Source organism: Betta splendens, chromosome 15 (assembly GCF_900634795.4).
Source record: "Betta splendens chromosome 15, fBetSpl5.4, whole genome shotgun sequence".
Classification (NCBI taxonomy): Eukaryota; Metazoa; Chordata; class Actinopteri; order Anabantiformes; family Osphronemidae; genus Betta; species Betta splendens.
The window spans coordinates 804,864-823,114 of NC_040895.2; the positions used below are offsets into that span (position 1 = coordinate 804,864).

The window sequence follows — 18,251 nt, forward strand, 5'->3', positions numbered from 1 at the left end:
CCTTAGAGTTCAGGGTGAAGGTGCAGGTGACCTTTGACCTAAATGGTAAAAGGTGGCAGGTGATGGTGCAGGTGAACTTTGACCTAGAGTTGTCAAAATTTAATTTAATGAAAAGTCCTCTCTCTATTGTGTGTGGCACTAATTTAATCATAATGGAGTCCCACCTGCTGAATTCATCTGTCCTGGATAATTTAGGCCATTTTCCAAAGTTACATTTGGAATTTTGTAGTGCTTTTTTTAAAACAAACATATCTCAACATATCATATAGTAAAAACAATATTAAATCCTGATTTGACTTCAGTACTATCTTCAGATACCTGGGCATTGGAAAGGTACAAAGAGTCCATGTCCATTCTCCTCTTCCTCCTCTTCGTCGTTCTCATTGTTGTCATTGTCTTCATTTTCTGTCTCGTCAGCCTCTCGGTCGCTTTGTTGGACAGTGACACCCCGCTCTGCTGCAGACAGCCCGTTTTCTATGCCCCATCTGCTTTCACACTTCACTGGAACATCTGAGTCCCCGTTGGGCAAAGACTGAGTGCTGACGAAACGCTGCCTCTGGACAAACAATAGCGAAACAGACGTGACACACATCCATGTATGCATATGTAAATACACAAGAACACAGTACAGAGCCAAGTACAGTGGTAGCAGTTCAAAGTGACTAGCGTTTTTACTGCAGTACTGCCACAGTGCACGTTTAGTTACTGACTAAAGATCTTTAATCCTACAGCGGGCTGAAAAAGAACAGGATAGTTTTAACCACCAGGTGGCGCAGCGTTTATTTGAAGCCTCTAATGCACTACTGGACAGCTTGAGAGCGGTACGCAAGGAGCTGGAGCTCACCCGGCGGTCCGTGTCGGCCAAGATGCTGGTTCCCGTCCTCTTTCAGTGCAAGCCTCAGTTCTTTTTCCTCCGTTACACACCGGATTTGTCTCTATGTCAGCGGCACGTTCTCCCACCAGCGTAGCTCCTGTCGCCGCTCCGCCAGCTGAAATTCCTGCCACCGCTTCGCTGGTTCACGCCCATGTTCCTGTTGCCGCTTTGCCGGCTTGTCGATGCCCTAGAACACGTCGGCGGAATCCGAGGTCTGACACTCACGCCTCGGAGGGGCCAGTTTCCACGACCGAGGTTCCCCAACCCCCAGCAAAGGACTCCTCCTGTTGCCCAGACGACACCCGCACCTTCATCGCAGGCGTTTCTGATCTGTCGCCAATGCTCACTCCCAGTTGTGTTTCTCCTGGCGCACTTCCTGGATACAGCCAGTACCACCACCGATTCAGACGCCAGACAACATCTCCTCCAGGAGGCAACAGCCCAGTCCTCAGGGTTCCTGCGCTATATGAGGCCTGGAATTATGTGGAGCTACAAGCGGATTCTCGCTTGTAGCTCCACATAATCAGCACAGAGCTTGTAGCTCTGTGCTGATCCGCTTGGATCAGCACAGAGGCTGATCCAAGCGGATCAGCCTCTGTGCTCCAGTCTGCATCCGTCCCTGTGCTCCAGCCTGCATCCGTCCCTGTGCTCCGGTCCGCACCCTGTGCTCCAGTCTACAGGCACCACAGGTTCCTCGACCTCTGTTGCTGCCCGGTCAAGCCCAGCTCCGGGCCAGTCAAGTCCGGCTTTTGCCCCGTCAAGCTCCTTTGCCGCTCAGCCAAACCAGGTCTCGACTCTTTTCCCCTGTCGGCTCAGAAGAGGCCATCTCAGTCCCTGTCGGCCCAGAAGAGGCAGTGTTCACCTCCATGCCTTTTCCCAAGGGGACCACTTCAGCGGGTTCTGGGGGTGCAGGCTGGCTCCCGCCGGTGTCTGCCGTCACCGGCCGCCTCTACCCCTCGTCCACCTGGAGCATCGCCCGCCTGGAGGCCATTGGAGGCGTCTTGTTTAGACGTCGGCCCCCTTGGACACTAGTTCAGCCCTTGGGCACTGAGTTTGCTGCTCAGCCCCAAGGAGTATTTGGACTTTTTTTTCTTATTTGACTCTGGATCATTTTTGTTATCTTGTGGGGTTTCCTTTGTCTTTCGGTTTCTAGCGTGAGTTTTGAGGGGGGTTCTTGTTGTGCCCTCTTCCAGTCTGCCCTCCGCCCGCCCTGTTGGTGTTCTATGCGGGTTGGTTTTGGTTTTTTGGTCACATGTTTGTCAGCTGTCTCCACTCAGTAATTAGTTTCCAGCATTTAAACTCCAGTACTCACCTGTTCCGTTTGCCAGTTAGTTATTGTCAAGCACCCGATTTGTCAGTCTTCCAGCCAACTCAATGTAAGTCTATAGTTTTGACTCATGCCTGTTTTGACCATGTTTGCCTCATCCTTGTCATATTTTTAGTGTGGACATTCTCATTATTGTCATTTCCTGCACTACTTCCGTTGTTTTGTTGACCTCCCATGTCATGTGCTAGTTTTACTTCCGGTCGGTTTTACATCACCTGTGTGCAATAGACAATTAGTTCAGGTATTCAACCACCAGTACTAACCTCAGACCTCCGGCAGATTGTAGTGATGCATGTCCTCTTTCCAGCGATTCTTGTGCATAGACCTTGTTGCCAGACCTTGCCTGTTTGACCTTGTCTCAGCCTAGCCCTTTGTTACCGTTGCCGTTGCTATCCTGACCTTGCCTGTTTTTTGACTACTGATCTTGTCTGCTCCTGCTTGCCACCTTGCTTGCTTTCCAGTGTAAACTCTGTTTCCCTGGAAACCTGTAAGTCCATTAAAACCCGATCCAACCTACCTCTTGGTTTCCTGTGCCGTGCATGTGGGTCCTATTCATCCGCCCGCCTGAAAGAACAATCTGGCCAGAGATAGACTCAGCTGGCACAGAGTCTGTGCGCTCCACTCTCCAGGCTCAGGAGCAGCGTCTTAAGGAACTGGAGAGAAAGACCGACGCCGACGATTTGACCCGCTGTGCTGCGCGGCAAGAGAGCTCCATGTCGGAGCTCACTCAGCTGGTCAAGAGTCTGGCGGAGATCCATGTGACCTCGACTCCACCAGTAGCGGCGCCGGAGCCGGTGGCGTCTGCTCCACCGAACGTCGTCAGCCACCCCACCCCCACCCCCCGCGCCGGACGTCAGCTTGGGAGCACCGCAACGCTTCTCCGGTGAATCAGGTGACTGCAGGACGTTCCTCACCCAGTGTGAAATTCATTTTGAGCTGTACGCACCGCGGTTCCTGACGGAGCGATCCAAGGTGGCGTACGCGATTTCCCACCTTTTGGGAGCTGCCGAGGTCTGGGCGGCAGCTAAGTCTGTGTGTTTGAGTATGTTTGACAGCTTCTCTACAGCACTCAAGCAGATTTTCCAGGAGGTGAGGCGAGAGGCTGCTCAGAGACTGGTAAACATCTGACAGGGGCACCGGAGCACTTCCAAGTATGCCCTCAAGTTCCGCATGTTAGCGGCGGAGGCAGGCTGGGACGCCACCGCGCTGGGGGATGTTTTCATTCGAGGTCTTCTCTGCCATGTGATGGACTGCTTAGCAGCAAGAGAGCACCCGAGGGAGTTAGACGCGCTGATAAAGCTGGCCATCCGCATCAACCGGCGACTGTGGAGCAGCGAACAGGAGCAGCTGGCCGAACTGGGAGGCGGAAGAAGCCCAATCGAGAGGCGTGCCGCAAGTGGGAACACAACGCACGGAATCCCATGAGCGGACGTCGGAGCTCCGCACCGCAACCGTTTCCGCTTGCGGGGCCGCAGCTGTCAGCGGAGGAGCCGATGCAGCTGGGTCGCGCCCGATTGACTGGCAAAGAAAAGAGAAGACGACGGAGCCTGGGATTGTGCTTGTACTGCGGCCAGCCCGGCCACTTCGCGGCAGGCTGTCCGCTAAAAGGGCAGGCTCGCCATTAAGCCGGAGGTGTTGTGACTCAGCTTCCACGCCACCAGGGGCAGCCTGGTTTCACCCTTTTGGTTTTGTGTCCTTGTTTCTGTCTTGTTTCCTGTATTAGTTTGATTGGGTTCACCTGTCTTGTCTTGTATTTAAGGTCTCAGTTTGTGCACAGTCTTTGTTGGTGCATTACGTGTTACGTGTTACAGTGCTCTCATGCTCTGTCCAGGTTTGTGTGTTTGTTCACTGATTGTGTTGGGCACTGTTGTTTGCATGTTTGGTGTTCTTAGTATGGTTTATTTAGTTTCCTGCTCAGCAGTGATCTTCAGTGGACCAGTGAGTACTTCTGTTAGTTTTGTGCTATTTAGGTTTTGAGCTTAGATACAGTTTGCATGTTTTGTGTTTTAGGATGGTAATTTAGTTTCCTGCTCTGCAGTGATCTTTAGTTTACCTGTAAGTTATACTGTATGTGTTAGTTCGTCCTTAGTTCGTATTGTCCTCTGTCTGTATGTTTTATTTATTTAGTTTTATTTATTTATTAAATCATTTATTATCAGTCCTGTCTGTGGTTCGTGTATTTGGGTCCTCCCTCCCAGTTCAGTTTGTAGGCCATTGTAGCCTGTCTCCCTGCTCAGGGAGCGTGTTTTAGAATACCGTTCAGTTTAGTTTGACCCTCGGTTGTAACAGTAGTATACTGTTCCGAGTTTAGTTTGACCCTCGCCTGCAACAGGAGGCTAATGGTGAGCCGAGCTGTGTTTGAAAATGCCTCTGCTCGCTCGCTCCCGCTCGTCACGCTGCAGTTCGGCCGTCGGTCCATCGAACAGGCCGTGCCGATCGATTCAGGTACAGATGCCAGCCTAATGGACGGTGCGTTGGCGAAGCGGTTGGGGGTGCCCACATAGCCTTTGGCAGTACCATGGCAGACTGCGGCGTTAGATGGCCGTCCACTCTGGAGCATCACTCATCACACCGCTCCGGTAGTTTTGATGTTTCCAGACTCTCATTCAGAGGAGATTACGTGCCATGTCACTCCCACCTCACTGACCCCGCGACTGCGCCATAAACCTGAAGCCGAGCGCTACGCCTCCTAAAGGCAGGCTTTTTCAACTCCCGCTGAAGGAGAGGGCAGCAATGAAAGAATATCTGGAGAGTTCTCTGGCAGTCGGTTTGATCCGTCCCTCATCCTCCCCGGCAGGAGCTGAGTTTTTCTTCTCCTACCCGCTCCCCTTGTTGGCATCAGCGTTTGAGGGGTTATCGGAGGCCCGAATCTTCACCAAGATGGGGAAGCCTTCGAAATGCCTAACATCTGGTACAGATCCGGCTGAGAAATGCGAGTTCCATGCGAGTTCACAACGGTATCATTCCTCGGTTTCGTCATATCACAGAAGCAGATCCAGATGGACCCGGCCAAGACACAAGCTGTTGAGACCTGGCCCACACCTCGAAGTTAACAGGACGTCCAGCGCTTCTTGGGGTTTGCCAATTTCTATCGACGATTCATCCAAGGCTCCCAGCGTGTCCTCCTAACCGTCTGTTCGTCCCTCCAGGTCTGCGTGGAGAGGTCTCTCATTGGGTGCACATCTCCTCCTTCAGCGGCCATCCAGGGAGTGGTCGAACGGTTTGCCAGTTTGTCTCACACTTCTGGCGGGAATTCTGTGCCTTGCTGGGGGCCACTGTGAGTCCACCGTGAAACCAATGTCCAGACAGAGAGGGTCAATCAGCAGCTGGAGACGGGTCTCCGGCTGCTCTCATCCAGAAACCCCACCTCGTGGTCCCAGCAACTGATATGAGTAGAGTATGCACACAACACCCTGCCGTGTGCTACCATCGAACTGACGCCCTTCCAGTGCCATTATGGGTTCCAGCTACCGCTATTTCCAGACCTGGAACGGGAGGTGCAGGTTTTATTTAAGGTATAACTAAAAAGGCTGATTCAATATTTTCCAAACAACGCGATACGGATACGGATACGGATACGGATACGGATACAGATAACCCTTCCCACCCCCTGTACCACACTGTAGACTCTACAGTATAGAGGCTCTGACCAGCTCCTTCATCATCGTCATCATCATCATCATCATTACCATCATCATCAGACTGTTACACCCACAGTGCAAGAGGGAGCCCTAACGCAGGTCCTCCAGCCATCAGAATGTACAATACAGCACTGCCCTGACACAGTATATGTTCCTACACCTACACGGTGTACACATTCATTGTTGTTGTAAAGAATATCATCCATATCATCAAAATATGTGCAATACCTCATCAACCATCCATGTGCCATCCATAAATATGCTGTATGCCCTGCATGCTATTTCGCTCGATGTCAATACTATAAACACTATGTGTCAATGACGACGACTGTCCACTTTTGTGCCTCTACCTACCGCCTTATTTGAGAGGATTTTAATTTTAGAAATGATGTACATAAACAAGCCACTGATTGATGGTGTAATCTTTTGTTTATCCCAGAACAGTTTGTTGACTGTGGCCTCAACGCTGAACCAGATGACCTGGGTAAGTGTTTACCTCGTTGATGAGCATTCTAGAGGCCATGGTGAGGCGGGTTCTGGGGGAGAAATGGCTGGTGATCATGATTCTTAGGCCAGCCTCAGAGAAGGAGAGCTGGTGGGGGTAGGCCAACAGGAGCTCATCCACCATCAGCACCGAGGGCTTCCTGTCATGGGTCGCTGTAGACACACAGTAAATTGAACCCACACTTTATTACATCTTTTTATTTATTCCACACTTTATTACATCTTTTTTATTTTTATTAACACAATTATTCAATAAGGGAATTGAAATGTGTTTGGCAGGTTTGAACTGTAGGTGAGTTAACCATCATTTTGCAGCACCAGTCAAATATACTAAAGTTTACCTCTCTTCAGCAAAACCGCTGTAGCATCACAGCCATCATCTAACTCTATGTTACTGGCTGCTCCCTTTTTCAAACTGCAAGAGCTCTTCTTCCGTTGCTCCAGAAAATGAACAACATGGGAATTTAACCTGAAACAGAATTTGACATGGAAATGTTCATACAGGTCTAGTCTTTACCTGACGATCTTAAACAAGTTTCAAGTGTCTATTGATAAATGTCTTCAAAATCTGGGGCTTATTCATACTCACTTCATAATCAGAATGTAAACGAAATACATCAGAATTAATGTGAGCGCTTCCCACCTTGAAATGAATTGAACAAGTGTAAACTGTAGGTTCTGCGTGTTGTTAAATTACTGATGTTGAAAGCATCTTTTCTTTATGAACTTACCAAACCACCTTTTCATCATATATGAACTAAAAAAAGAGAATGAACAGTGAAACCCCAACATTGAATGAGTTTATACAGTAGTATTGTTAGTCCAGCTACGGCTGTTCCTTACCACTATGAGGGCAGAGATGGACAGGGTATAATACACAGAGTCTCTGAGCAGAGGCCAACAGGAGAGATGGATTGTCTGGGAGAGAGACACAAACACAAAGCAACTCACATTGAAGGGTTCTGATGCAAAGCTACTACCAGGTGCTACATGTGTGTCTAAAGCTTATGTAACTTGTTATCAAATTTTTGCCCAACACTTATTCTCTCATTCAGACTCATTGCTATGAAGGTAAATACAGTACCTGTACAGCAAATATTCCACACACCCCAATGATACAGAGGATGTTAAACACAGCTGAGCCCACGATGGTCCCGATGCCAACATCCCCCTTTGTGATGAACACTCCTGTGACCAAAAGGCACAGAAAGTCATGGTCATGTGTAAACAGATGTCAGGTTCTATTTGACATCTGACATTTTAGTGATTTGAACAGTGTTTTTGTGGGGAGACAGGGTGAGCACAAGTATGAGCTAATACATATACAATAATATGACAGCAGAACCAGAACCAGCTCCTCTTGCACACGTAATGTTCCTATTCTGTCATGCACAGATTTGTTGAATGTCAGTTGGAACAACACCTGATTGGTGCCAGACACTAAAACAGAAGCATTAATATACAGTAGAAGCCACAAGACTGAAAACAGAAATAGTAGTAATATAAATAAAGTGAGCATGCACAACATTTACTTTGATGTCTGAAAGAATATCACTAATAACACCAAACTAAACCTACACTGTACCTCTGTTTGTGTTTCTTACCAATGACAGAAGTGAACAGTTCGGGAGCTGAACTGCCTGCTGCCATAAAGGTTGCCCCGGCAACATCCTCGCTCAGATGTAGATGCTGATAGAAAGTGAATAGAGAGATTAACCTCAGTTACGTGATGTAAGCTTAGTAGAAGCACAGAAATACCTTAGTCTTATCTTACCTCGCATATCATTTCTAGTGAGGGAACAAAATAGTCGTCACAAACCAAAGCCAGGGCGTAGAACATATAGACTGCCTGCAGGGAGGAAAACAACACACAGCTTTAATACTGTGTGTTGTTTTCACACAGGATTTAATAGAGACAAACAATTCAATTCAATTCAATTTATGTATATAGCGCCAAATGACAACAAAGTTATCTCAAGGTACTCTACAAAGTAAGGTTTAAGACCTCACACAACTAAACCCAACAAATCCCACATACAGCAAGCATTTAATTTGACAGCAACAGTGGAGAGGAAAAACTCCCTCTCTAACGAGGAAGAAACCTCCAGCAGAACCAAGCAGCAGAATCTGCCTCAACCGGTTGGGGTGAGAGGATAGTGAGAGAGAAAAGCACAGCAACAACAACAAGCAACAACAGAGCACAGGCAGGATGGTTGGACCAGGGACTGGACACAGGCAGGATGGTTGGATCCGCATCTGCCCATCACAGACACCAAACTTTGAGTCCTATGATACCTGTAGGTGAGGACAGAGTGGAGGAGAGAGAGAGAGAGAGAGAGAGAGAGAGAGAGAGAGAGAGAGAGAGAGAGCGGGAGAGAAGCACAACTACTGGAGAGAAAGAGACAAGGTTAGTTAAACATGGGACAATGATGGGAGGTTATGGGACAGAAGAGGTAGAAGGAAACAGAGGAGCTCAGTGTATAAATTAAGTCCCCCAGCAGTCTATGTCTATTGCAGCTTAACTAAGAGATGGTTCCTGTGACTAACAATCATTGCCAGTGACCTGAACCACCTCTAACTATAAGCTTTATCAAAAGGAAGGTTTTAAGCCTAATCTTAAAGGTGGAGAGTGTGTCAGCTTCTCGAACCTGAAGAGGGAGCTGGTTCCAGAGGAGAGGAGCTTGGTAGCTAAAAACTCTGCCTCCCGTTCTACATTTAAAGACTCTAGGAACCACAAGTAGTCCAGCGCTCTGAGAACGAAGCATTCTGTTGGGAGCATAAGGAACTATGAGGTCTTTAAGATAAGAAGGAGCTTTATCATTGAGTACTTTGTATGTGAGTAGGAGAATTTTAAATTCTATCCTACATTTTACAGTGCAGAGAAGCTAATGTACTGTAGGAGAAATGTGATCTCTCTAAGTCCTGTCATAACTCTGGCTGCAGCAATTTGAATAAGCTGTAGGCTTTTTAAGGAGCTGTTAGGACATCCTATGAGTAAGGAGTGACAGTAGTCCAGCCTAGAGGTAACAAATGCATGGATCAGTTTCTCTGAGAGTATGCCTCTGATTTTAGCTATATGTCTAAGATGGAAGTAGGCGGTTCTGGAGATTTGTTTAATGTATGATGTAAAACAGAGATCCTGGTCAAAGATGACACTGTGACAATGTAAAAGCACCGTTTATAACTGACATTTTTGCCTGTACAATAATAAACAAAATGGTAAATTGTTTGCATAAAAACGCTGCAGGTCTTCTTACGTTCCCCCATTAAACATAACACACGATATATTAGATGTGGTTTTAATTGAATGTATTTGACCAATGACACTGTCACGATCCTGTTCCTGGTCTGTTTTTATTTTGTAAGGACTCAGTTTGTCACCCATGTCATGTTTTGGTTCCAGTTTTCATTTCCTGTTTTATTTTGGTAGCACTCCCGGTTTCTGTTTCTGTTCTTGCTTTACTTCCTGTTTACCGATGTCACAGCTGTCCCCGTTTCCACCGGTCATCATCCACACCTGTTTGCAATTAGTAAATCAACACCAGTATTTAGTCCTTACCTCTCACACCAGCACCTCGCCAGATTGTTTGCTCGTGTTGCGTGTTATCACCACTTTCAGCGTTCTTTGACCTAGACCCGTCGTGCACTGTGAATTTTGTTTTTGACCTCTGATTCCGAGCCTGCCTAGTCCCTGCCTGCCTTGTCTGCCCTGGTCTTCTGCTCTTGCCTGTTACCGACCTTGTCTGCCTGCCTGACCACGATTCTATGCCTGACTACCTGGTATTGTAAAGCAGTTTCTCGTGTACGAACCTTGCCTGTTCCTGACACCGATTCTGCCTGCTCCTGTATACGCTGTATGAACTGTCCGTTTATGACCCTGCCTGAGATCGACACTGAGTTGGAATAAATTCCTATTGCTACTTATACCCCAGCCTGTCCGTGCCGTGCATGTGGGTCCGCCGCCTTGACGTTCTGACAGAAACAATGTCAGCCAGTATATTGTCCAGTCAAGAAAATCCCAGCTTTACTGATGGTCTTATGTTCCTATATTCCTTCATTGTCCTCAAACCAACGTTAGAGCTAGATGGATAAACTAACATACATTGCACAATCTAATAAAAACCCATTGGACCCTAAAAGTGCTGCATCTAGTTAGCATAATCGATTAACACAGTTAACTATGTAATTGGGCACAAAATACTGTAGCTCTACGATGTCAATAACCTACATAACTGACTTTGTTACCGCATTTAACTGGAGCTTTAACCAAAACAGTGTAACTAGGTTCCTTATTACTTTCTCTTCCTGTATACTGTTTTAACCGATCAAACCACTCGCTTTGGTGCATACCTTCTTTTGTGGTGCCTTCGTGGAGCCTCCAAAATGACACCACTCAGCTTGACGGAATGTAATAAGGCCATAATAGGACTATTACACACTACACACAGACACAAATACAATATGCATGGAAAATACACAGCAGTCTCAGACATTAACAGTCAGTATTTACAACCCAGCAGTTTTCAAATCTGCGCAACATAAAACTTGATTCAGATGCGTCACAGTTTTACAGACACCAAGAGCAACCACTGCAGTAAGGAAGTTGTCCTTACTGCTGCATTTAGAATTTCAAGACGTGGATGGCCAACACAATGGTTCCTCTTATATTACACATGGACACAACACTCAATTTATCACAAACGGTTGAAAATGGCGTCTTCAATGTGAACACATTAAAGAGCAAAAACATACCGAGCATTTAAAAAATATCACCTAAACAACTCAAATCAGTATCTGCTGGTAAATTATATCTCTCTACTTAATCTGCTGAAGTAAGAACTAGAGATGGGAAGTTCGGATCTTTCAGCTGACTCGGATCTTTAACTCTCGATCAGTAAAATGAACGAATCATTTCGAGTCATTCGTTTATTTCGTTCATTTACAGCAGGTGGCGCTGTGGATGCTGTAATAATGGTTGCGGTTCTCAAACACTGCATAGGACTCGTTCCTCCCAAGTCATATAAAAGATCAGTTCATATTGATCGAATCGTTTACAAACGACACATCACTAGTAAGCACGACTTCACTCATGTCCGCCATCTCTAACCATACAACCCCTCACAGGTGTCTAGGAAAACAAATCGATGTGAAGAGATCAGCCAATGGCTGTGCAGGTCCCACCCACCAGCACTGATTGACAGACAAAGTCATTCGGCTGTAAAACGGCATTATGAAATAAATATGGCACTGGGGAAAAGGGCATTATGCCACAAAAACTAACTTTGGCAAAATTACATTTTAAAATAAAAACTTCTGGATTTAAATAAAAAAACAGCCATGATAATTTGTATTATTATGAAAATAATCATTATGAAATAGATTTTCATAATATTGAGCAAATTTTACAGAATAATGAAACGTTTTCATATTAATAAGCTTACCTTGGAAAATGTTTGTGATTATTTCATAATTTCATGGTCAGTTTACATAATTGTCTTTTGTTTTTTTATTTAAGTATTTATTTCATAATGCCCTATTAATTAGTTTCATACTTGACTATCCTGGTGTGAGGATGCTTTCCGCCTGGAGCTTCACTCCAGGCGGAAAGATCTGGCACACGATTTGCGCGCAGCACCTGCCAGCACTTCGGCCCAACGCCAGACGCCTGCGCTCTTTGCGTCGCCAATGTTGCGTCAGGATCCCACCACTGTCTTACCAGCTGCTGGGCTGTTGTTTCCACTAGTGCACCAGTCGCTGCTTCGCCGGCTCAAGCTCCAGCTCAACCCTCGCAGCCTGTTCCTGTCACAGTCCGGCACCCACCGCTGGTACCCTGCCTGTCTTGACCACTGCTGCTGCACCGGTTCCCCAGCAACGCATGAAACCCCCAGCTGCTCCAGTTCAACCTCCACAGTCGGCTCAAGCACCAGTCCTGTATCCACATCTGTTCCCAGCCCTAGCCCTGCTGCAGCAGTCAGCTCCCGCTTCTGTCTCGCCCTGTCATGCCAAGCTCCAGCCCTGTCATGTGCAACTCCAGTTCAGGCTCCAGCTCAGTCTTTAAGTTCATCCCTAGCTCCAGCTCAGCCATGTCTTGCTCAAGCTCCAGCTCAGCCACGCAGCCCTCAAACTCCAGCTCAGCCCCCAGTCAACGCACGCAACACTTCAGCCAGGTCCCGTTTCTTGTCCCTGTCGGCCCTGAAGAGGACGTTCCAGCCCTTGTCGGCCCAGAAGTGATCCGGAAGTTAAGGGAATCTTAAGTTAAGTTTCAGCATATGCAGTGAGTTAGTTTATATTATATTATATATATATATTATAATTAATTATTTTGGAGATTGTTATTGTTGTCAGCCAAACTGTAACTACTTAATTGTTAGTTTGCCAGTCTGTAAGTGTGGGATCATCATTTATTACAAATTTTCTCTTATCCACAGAACCCAAGAGAATTTTAGAACAAGAATATTTATCTAACAAAGAAGCCTCATGTATAATAAGGGTTTTTCCACAGAAGAAGTAAGTGTGTCTGTATGGAACCTACAACATGATGAAAGCATCAGTTCCACCTTCTTGTCTCCAATAAGCACCATTTGAGACATTACTGTATGTATCTGTGCTACTGCTACAGAATGTCTGGCTGAGGATCCCACAGATCACAGGCAGAATACCATCAAGCCATTATGCCAATCAAATTATCTTATTCAATATTCTTTGTGTGATTTCCTTTATTTTTGAGTCGAGTCATGATCCTGGGTTTGCCTTTGACTCCACCTCCCTTACACACTCCTTTCCTCTGACCATTCCCCTTGATCTCTCCATCTGTCTTTTATCACACCATTTAGCTCACCTAAGCCTTCCCCTCTGCCTGCAAATGAATCTCACTTTATTCATTTAGCTCTGCTCCATCTGTTGTTCTGCCACGTCTAAAGACATTGCTCATGAAGCCCGTTCTGCCTCTATGCCAGGTCATGTAAAGTAAAACCTGGTTTTGTGTAGATCTGTTTTTCAGCCGCGTGTTAGTCGGGAAATGAATTTGTTATGTTGTGTGCAATGCCATGGTATTCAGATTAGATGTGCACTGGGTGTTAACCATGCCTTCCTTTTACTCTCCCTCAATAGCCTTCTTGTTCTTCCTCCTAGTCCTTAGTTTCCTGTCTCTAGTTCACAAGTGTTTTTAATTATCTCAGTTTTCCATACCCAGTGTCTCAATGGCTGTTGATGTCTCGTGTTACTCTGTGTAAATGAAGGAAGCAGTAGCTCCTTCAGAAATTCAGTGGATGTGTACATGCAGAGCAGGAAACACTCACGCAGAGGACGTGCAGACCTACAGCTCCTTCACTCCGCTCCTGATTGGTGAAGTAATCCGTGGGGAACTCGTGGATTGCTGTGGAAAACAATAAACATACTGCTACAATACTGATAGTCTAAAAGGAACAACTTAACAATATCAAAGGCACAAATAAAAGCTTAAGTGACTTTATGATTTAATACAGATTATGACACTACAAAATAAAGCTTAGTGGTGAAATACAAAGGTAAACACAAACCAATCAAACCAATGTCCGCTTTCCAATTGTCTAATTTAAGAAATGTTAAGTGTATATGATCAAAATGTGCTGCCCTCGTATTAAATAGAACAAAACTCTGTAATAGTGATAGTTTTGCATTCGTTACTTTTACTAGAACCTTTTACTGCTTGAATGCAACGATGGTTTAGGCATGTGTGCATATTTGGAAATGGGGTAGATCACAACTGCTTAACAAACTTTTTCATCTTGAAGATTATGCACCACAAACTGCCAGATTGTTGGGGACACAAGGAGCAGGAACATTAGTAGTATTACTAATTAGTATTACAGTGGTAGCGGTTCAAAGTGACTAGAGTTTTTACTGCAGTACCGACGCGTCGCCACGGTGCAGCGTGAATGCGTCGCTGACTAAAGATTTTTAATCCTGCAGCCGGCTGAAAAAAATCAGGACGCTAGTCTCATTTTAACCACCAAGTGGCGCAGCGTTGATTAGAAGCCTCCAAAGCACTACAGCGTAACTGAGGTCCGACTGTTCATTTCTCCCTGTAACACAAATATATTACACCAGACCTATTTTACTTTTTAGTTTTTACTATTAAGTATCTGTTGTGTGCTCAGACGTGGGAAGTATGAAGGGCAACAACTTGTTGATGGCTTAGTTATTTTCTGTTCACTGCAAAGTTATAATTGTTCTGTGTGGTTTAAAACAGGCAGCGCCACAGCAGCAACACGTTCTTGTTTTCATTCTCCTCAGCTTTTTCGTATCTTTAAATAGCAGGCGTCTCTTTAGAATATGTACACACCCACCGCTCTAACATCTGATACAACATATTGACTTCACATAATTCCGTGGTTATGCTTGTTCTGCATGTTCTACATGTTTACTCTGCAAGGGTAAACGTATGTATTTATCGTAGCTTTCTGGTCTAAGTTATTTGTAGCACTTTCGTTTACAATATGCAGTGCATTTTAAAATGAAAATACTATTAATATTATTTATTACCTTTATTGTAAACACAGTATTAATTGCACAATTTGGACTGGCGAAGATTTGCGCTTCTTCCATAATAATCATGGATAATCAAGGAAGAAACTGGAGTTCCTAGATGTTATTCAGGGACGGTTTGATAAAGATTCAGTGTGGTTTTCAACTGAACTGTCAGCCAAGGTCGTGCATTATCAAATGAATGTGCCTGTCAGCGGGGAAGACATCAACTCTATTCAGTCGCTCTTCAGTCGCTGCTGCCGTCTCCTCCCCAGTTCACACACCTTAACACTAGGACTACTGGGTTTTCTAAATATACCAGTTCTTAATACAAGGTGTTCCTACAAAGTGAACCAGCTGTTTATTTCGTTATTACTCCTTTCACCTGTACCACATAAAGTCATTGCAGAGCTATAGCCATGTTCCAACAAAGTTGACCAGCTGTTTATTTCGTATTCCCTCTTTCATGTCCGTCTGGTGAATGAAAGTGGGCGTGGCCATCCACATCCCAGAGCAGGGACACTGGGGGAAGGGGAAACACGCATCAACACGCAGGACAAAGATCTGCGTTTCTCTGCTGCTACAGCCTCGGCTGCGTTGTGTTGTTAGTCTCCCTTTCACCTGTACCATATGAAATGTGTTCCTACGAAGTTGATCAGCCGCTTTCAGAATCAGAATCGTTTTTATTCCTCTGGTTTGAACAGAACATTTTTATTTAAAAAAAAAATTAAAACGTTCACATGTGATTTGTAAATGCTGCACTGAGCTCTTTTGGTTTGACGAGTTTTGTGTCTACATGAAAGCGGGCAGAACAACGTCCGAACCAATGAATACGTTTCCAGATTGACCGGTGATGCCGCACGGGTTGCTCTCAGTTACAGCAGCTGTTTGAAGCAGGGAAAAGCTAGTTAGCTGTCCTTGTCGATGCCTTGACAGTGTTTTATCATCTGTTTATGGTTTTACAAGGCGTAATATGACGCTTACGTTTGATCGTTGCTCGTATCCCATATAAAAGGGGACAAGGACTGAATAGGTATGCTGCTAATCGCTACGATCTTCTGTCAATAAAATATAAAATTTTTAACCCCTGAGCCCCGACTTTTATGTCTTCTTTGGATTAAAAAACAAATGTTGAATGTTCTCAAATAATATAATATTGCCGTGCCGGTGTTTTTTTCATTGAAAACGTGGGTGTTACCGGTGGCAGACCTCTGGTCTAGATCTTCCTTATTCACTTTTTTAAATTGTAGTAGTGTAACCTTACAGTAGTTAGTATTCCTTTTTATTTTTTAATTTTATGTTTGGGAAACGTGACATTTCAGCTACTGTGATTTTATTTGTCATCAACATTAGTTCCTACCTGTCCTTGTTAAAGGGGGACAGGAAAAAGGTGACGCGCGTTGGGTGAGAGCGGCGTAAAGAAAAAAAGTGTACATGTGCCGTACTATCTTGCCGTGTGGTGCATTAAAGAAGAATACCACGTAAAGAAAATTGCCCGTACCAACAGCGAGAAATCAGGGTTACAGTAGCTTGTCTGCCACAAATCGAACGCTGCACGCGGGAGGGCGCACCGTTCAGCTTCTTATTTTCGGTTTTGAACTGCCATAATTTGCCATAACTTACTTACGTTCATAACTATACTAAATACTATAACGCGACCAGCGGTTCGTGGTCTTGGTGATCCATGCACTAAGTAATACAACGTTGTCATTTCGTGATCACATGATGATGATGAGACGCTGTTTTTCCAATAATTAAATTTAAAAAACTGCTTCCACTCAGACTCGAACCCCGGACAAAAAGTCTTATGCCATGTATGTTAACCACTAGGCCATCCAAGACCTGCTCATTGGTTGTTCTACAAGAGGTTATATGATGTAAGCAACTACGATGTTTTAGGACCAAAAGTGGGAGTCAATCGCCACCTACAGACCAAAAGGACGTAACACACTCTTCCCGCAGTGCAAACCGGGCACTGACGCGGCACATTTGAACCCCAAACACGGTGGGGGTAGACACTTTTACCGGCTGCCTCTATACACCACCTTAAAACAGAAAATCATGTTGATCATTTGTTGATCACAGGTTTGGATGTTAAATAAGCATTAGCAATTATAAGTTAAATCATCATTTTCCAGTGTGTCAGAACTGAGCGTGTGGTGGAATGTCTGACAATCCAGCCCTGCAGCCATTGGAGGTGTTGTTGTCTCTGTCTGGTGTTTGTGTTGTATCTGTCACAGATCCAGCTTCTTGCCTTATTTAGTTTCTGTTTCCGGGTTCATTTTGGTAACTTCCTATCTTGTCCTGTCTAGTTTGCATTACCTGCATCCTGATTATCAGTCATGTGATTCACCAACTGCCGTCAGTTAAGTCTTCATGGCTCAGTATTTAAAGGAAAACGTCACTGACTTTCAATGAGGGTTGACCAAAATGATCTAGGAGACCTCAGAGAATTTATCATTTATTCCTCTAGTAAGACGTCTTAACAGATGGTTTGCCATGGGCTCAAAAACTAAACTAATTCTTGTTGAAACATATCAAAGGCATTTTTGCCTTGGGCTCACAGATTACAACTGGTTTCCCCTGTACCTCCCCCAGCAATGGTCAGGCTGAGAGGGGGGTGGAGCCAGGCTGAAAGGGAGCAGAGCCGCTATAGATTATTTAAAAGACAGCGAGTTCTACAAAAATCATTGCAGCACTGGGATATTCAGTACGTCTATCAACCGTCCTGCCTGCTCTTTCCTGTAAAGTGCAGGCCTGCTCTTTTTGCAATGATCTGGCTACATTTGAACGCAGCCAGCCCCAGCCCATTGGATTTGGTTTTCAAGTTTTTGCTTTTGTTTTGAGGAGCAAGTTTTTTCGTGGCACCATGGATTTCGCCTGGCCAGGCTTATTTGAGCACTGCTGGGTCCATTATGGAGACTTACTGAGGGATGCCACTGAGGCACTTTGCCTCAAGGTCTGGTTGGGGAGCTGGGCATTGTCCTTGAGGAGGAACTCTGATGGACTGTTTCCCCCGGCGTGAAGGAGCTCTTCTTCAGGATTCATTACATGCACAAGGCACTGTGGAATGTGCTCTGCTCTCCTCGCTCGCCAAAACCTTGGCTTTTCGTCTGCTTCCAGCTCATGTCTCAGCTCCAGCTTCAGAACGGCCTCCAGTTAAAGTCTCTGCTCCAGTTTCACATATGACCCCTATTTACGTCTCGCCCCTGACAGCACGGCCGTTTCCAGTCTGGGTCTTGCCTTCAGCTTCTCGTCTAACTCCAGCCTCAGCTCCACAGTCATCTCCAGTCCCTGTTTTGGCTCCTTGACAGCATGCAGGATCTGGAAGCTGAAGGTCCGGAGTTTCTCCCCTTTGGTGCACCCAACAATTGTGCTGTGCTCAGCAGCAAGTTTTCAG

General features: G+C 45.5%; 1 protein-coding gene across 5 annotated transcripts in view; it reads right to left on the bottom strand.

Annotated features, from left to right (window-relative positions):
• Positions 1-18,251, bottom strand: part of LOC114870480 (sodium/potassium/calcium exchanger 3-like) — an 82,053-nt gene that overhangs the window by 34,840 nt on the left and 28,962 nt on the right. For all 5 annotated transcript variants that reach the window (XM_029175128.3, XM_029175127.3, XM_029175131.3 and 2 more), the window contains 10 exons: positions 13,645-13,721; positions 8,121-8,195; positions 7,951-8,035; positions 7,431-7,534; positions 7,190-7,264; positions 7,078-7,103; positions 6,936-6,989; positions 6,688-6,815; positions 6,339-6,499; positions 319-556 (listed from right to left, as the gene is read on the bottom strand). In XM_029175128.3, the coding sequence (XP_029030961.1) occupies positions 319-556; positions 6,339-6,499; positions 6,688-6,815; positions 6,936-6,989; positions 7,078-7,103; positions 7,190-7,264; positions 7,431-7,534; positions 7,951-8,035; positions 8,121-8,195; positions 13,645-13,721 (1,023 nt within the window). The remainder of the gene's footprint in view (positions 1-318; positions 557-6,338; positions 6,500-6,687; positions 6,816-6,935; positions 6,990-7,077; positions 7,104-7,189; positions 7,265-7,430; positions 7,535-7,950; positions 8,036-8,120; positions 8,196-13,644; positions 13,722-18,251) is intronic.